General features: G+C 56.9%; 1 protein-coding gene across 3 annotated transcripts in view; it reads left to right on the forward strand.

Annotated features, from left to right (window-relative positions):
- The window catches only part of Atp2a1 (ATPase sarcoplasmic/endoplasmic reticulum Ca2+ transporting 1), a 16,648-nt gene that overhangs the window by 1,581 nt on the left and 12,318 nt on the right, over window positions 1-2,749 (forward strand). For 2 of the 3 annotated variants that reach the window (XM_033758664.1, XM_010623513.2), the window contains exons 4-5: window positions 909-1,013; window positions 1,982-2,120. In XM_033758664.1, coding sequence (XP_033614555.1) covers window positions 909-1,013; window positions 1,982-2,120 — 244 coding nt within the window. Of the gene's footprint in view, window positions 1-30; window positions 226-908; window positions 1,014-1,981; window positions 2,121-2,749 lie in introns of those variants that run through there. The other variant, XM_010623515.3, reaches the window with a different exon arrangement.

Here is a 2,749-nt window from a genome sequence, read left to right on the forward strand (position 1 = left end):
CTGGCGCGAGGTCGGCTCCGCCTTCCTTTCTGTGGCCGCTGCGGCCGGGTCCCCTCTCCGGACCGCCGGCCCGACTTGGCCCTCGGCCGTACCCCTCTCCGCCTCTCGACCCCTCGCACCCTGGGAGCGTCCCTGTCCGTCCTCTTGGCCTGGCCGCTTCTTCCCTGAGACGTGCACTGCAGCGGCTGCAGCTCCTTGCCACCCTAGGCATCCCTGCTGCCCATGGTACATTTCAGAATTTCTTTTAACGCCTTTGTGCTACTGCAAGACAAGACTCTGGAGGCAAAAGATAATCCTCCCGGCCCCTTGGTCTCCTTCCTGGAGGCCCTGTCCACCTCCGAGAGCAAGCTGGCAGGGACTGCCTTCTCCCTTCTCAGATTTGCTCCTTGACATTTGCCTGTGGCTGTTGCCTGGCAGTGGCAACAGCTGGGGCGGGGTGTGTGCGGGAGTCGCCGGCGGTAACTCTATCCCCCCTCCTGCTGCCTTGTGAAATTGGAGCTTCCCTGCCTGGGCTGGGGGTCAGGCAGGGCTGTGGGGGCCGGCACCTTCTCTGAGGACCACAGGGTGCTTCCTATGGGTTTTGGCTCCAAGGATGGATGTGACCGTGGGGGTGGCTGGCTTGGGTGTCCCTGGGCTTTGCTTACAAAGCCAACAGTCTGAGTCTGGTTAGGGAAACCTGAAAGCGTTCCCAGTTCATCCTGAAGTGTGTGTGTATGTGCTGAGCTACAGCAGTGGCTGCAAGTCCCTGCTCTGAGCCCCAAGTGGAGCACCTTGCACAGATGTGGGGCTTCAGCTCCCTGTGGCCCTACAGCTCCTGCTCTTCCCTCTGTGGCAGTCTTTGAACCCCTTCCACTGTCTTTACTGGATTGAAGGCTGTGTCACCTGTTACTCTCCCCCTTGTGCCACAGGTGCTGGCCTGGTTTGAGGAAGGTGAAGAGACCATCACCGCCTTTGTTGAGCCCTTTGTCATCCTCCTGATCCTCATTGCCAATGCCATTGTGGGGGTCTGGCAGGTGAGCCCTGACACCCCCATGCTGACACCACATGTGAAGCCCGCACTCCCTCCTGTGTAGACAGGAGGTGGGATGGAGGGGTAGAAAGGGCTGGGACATTGGGAACTACTATGGCTTGCTGGCTTCATGACCTGACCCTGAGCAAGTACTTCCATGTCTCTGAGCTTTGGTTTCCTCATCTATAAAATAAGCTACTAATCCTAATCCTTTCCTTTTTTTCTTTTAGTTTTATTTTTTGAGCCAGGATCTCGCTTGTAGTTCAGGCTTGCCTTGAACTCACTGTGATCCTCCTGCTTCAGCCTCCTGAGTGAGTGCTGGGGTCACAGGCTTGTGCCGCCACGCCCAGCTACTAATCCTAATCCTGTCCCTCGAATTTGTGGTGAAATTGAACAAATGGGTGTGAAAGTGCCTGATGAATAGTAGGAACCAAAAAAAAAAATGCTTTCTTATATTTTTTCTTTCTCCTACCTTACTACCTTTACTTTTTCTGTGCTTCCTGAATTTGCTTGTCTGTTTATTTATTTATTTATTGCAGTGCGGGAATTGAACCCAGAACATTTGCGCTCTCTCTCTCTCTCTCTTCTCTCACTGAGTCTTCCAGTCTGGGCTCAAATTTGTAGTTCCCCTGCCTCAGCCTCCCTGAGTGCTGGGATTTCAGGGTAGTGCCACAACACCCAACTTCTTTTTGCTCTGTCCAAACTCCTCTTACTTTTTACCTGTTCTTAGTCATAAGTGATGGCTTCCTCAACACACACACACACACACACACACACACACACACACACCCCTGCCCTCAACGGGTGGCTATACAACCTCCCTCCTTGGCCATGTTCCTGTCGCCCCAGGACCTTGGTCCCTGCTCTCCATCTTCATATCCCTCACGTACCCTCCCAGTCCACCCAAACCAGTCCCCTTTCCCCATAACCTTTCTCCCTCTGATAACCTGTCCTCCCCCACCTTCCTCTCAGGAGCGTAATGCAGAGAATGCCATCGAGGCGCTGAAGGAGTATGAACCGGAGATGGGGAAAGTCTACCGGGCTGACCGCAAGTCAGTGCAGAGGATCAAGGCGCGGGACATGGTCCCTGGGGACATCGTGGAGGTGGCTGGTGAGTGAGAGGAACCAGTGGTCCAGGCTGAGGCTTTGGGTCTGAGGCCAAGGAGGTGGGGCCTGGTCAGCCCTGGTCCTGCTATCTAGAAAGATGGGGCAGCCTTTGTCTTTCCTTCCCAGACTCCTCGGGAGGTCACCCCAGGACATTGCGGCCGCAGTACCCCTCCCCATCACAGCCGGGGCAGGAACAGCCAGTCCTGTCCCCAGGCTGCAGGCAGACCCTTGCTCCCGCCTCTCGCACAGCACTTGCGAGCGACAGGTGGAACCCAGGCTCTGCCAATGGCCCATTCCCACCCCCTCGCAAGGCCTGGCTGCCTCTCCTTCCAGCCTGCCCCAGCTTGGTCAGCTTTCAGTCTTGACCTCTCAGTGCCCTTGAGGCCTCTCAAAGGGGAAGGAGTGGGGGCAGAGGGAAGGGGGGGCCGAGTCTCAAGCCCCCGGCCATGTAAGGGAAACTCCGGTCCCAGCTCTGAGCACGGGACCTGGGAGGAGGGGAGTGGGAGGAGGCGGCCCGGTGAGGGACACTTAATGCCTCCCTGGAGGGTGGGGCCGGGTGGCTAAGATTACGGGATTCTGCCCCCTTCAGCGGTTTTTATATTTGCCCTGCGCGAGCCTGCCCACCTCTCCTGC

Source organism: Fukomys damarensis, unplaced genomic scaffold (assembly GCF_012274545.1).
Source record: "Fukomys damarensis isolate Sample0158 unplaced genomic scaffold, DMR_v1.0_HiC HiC_scaffold_34, whole genome shotgun sequence".
NCBI classification, from domain to species: domain Eukaryota; kingdom Metazoa; phylum Chordata; class Mammalia; order Rodentia; family Bathyergidae; genus Fukomys; species Fukomys damarensis.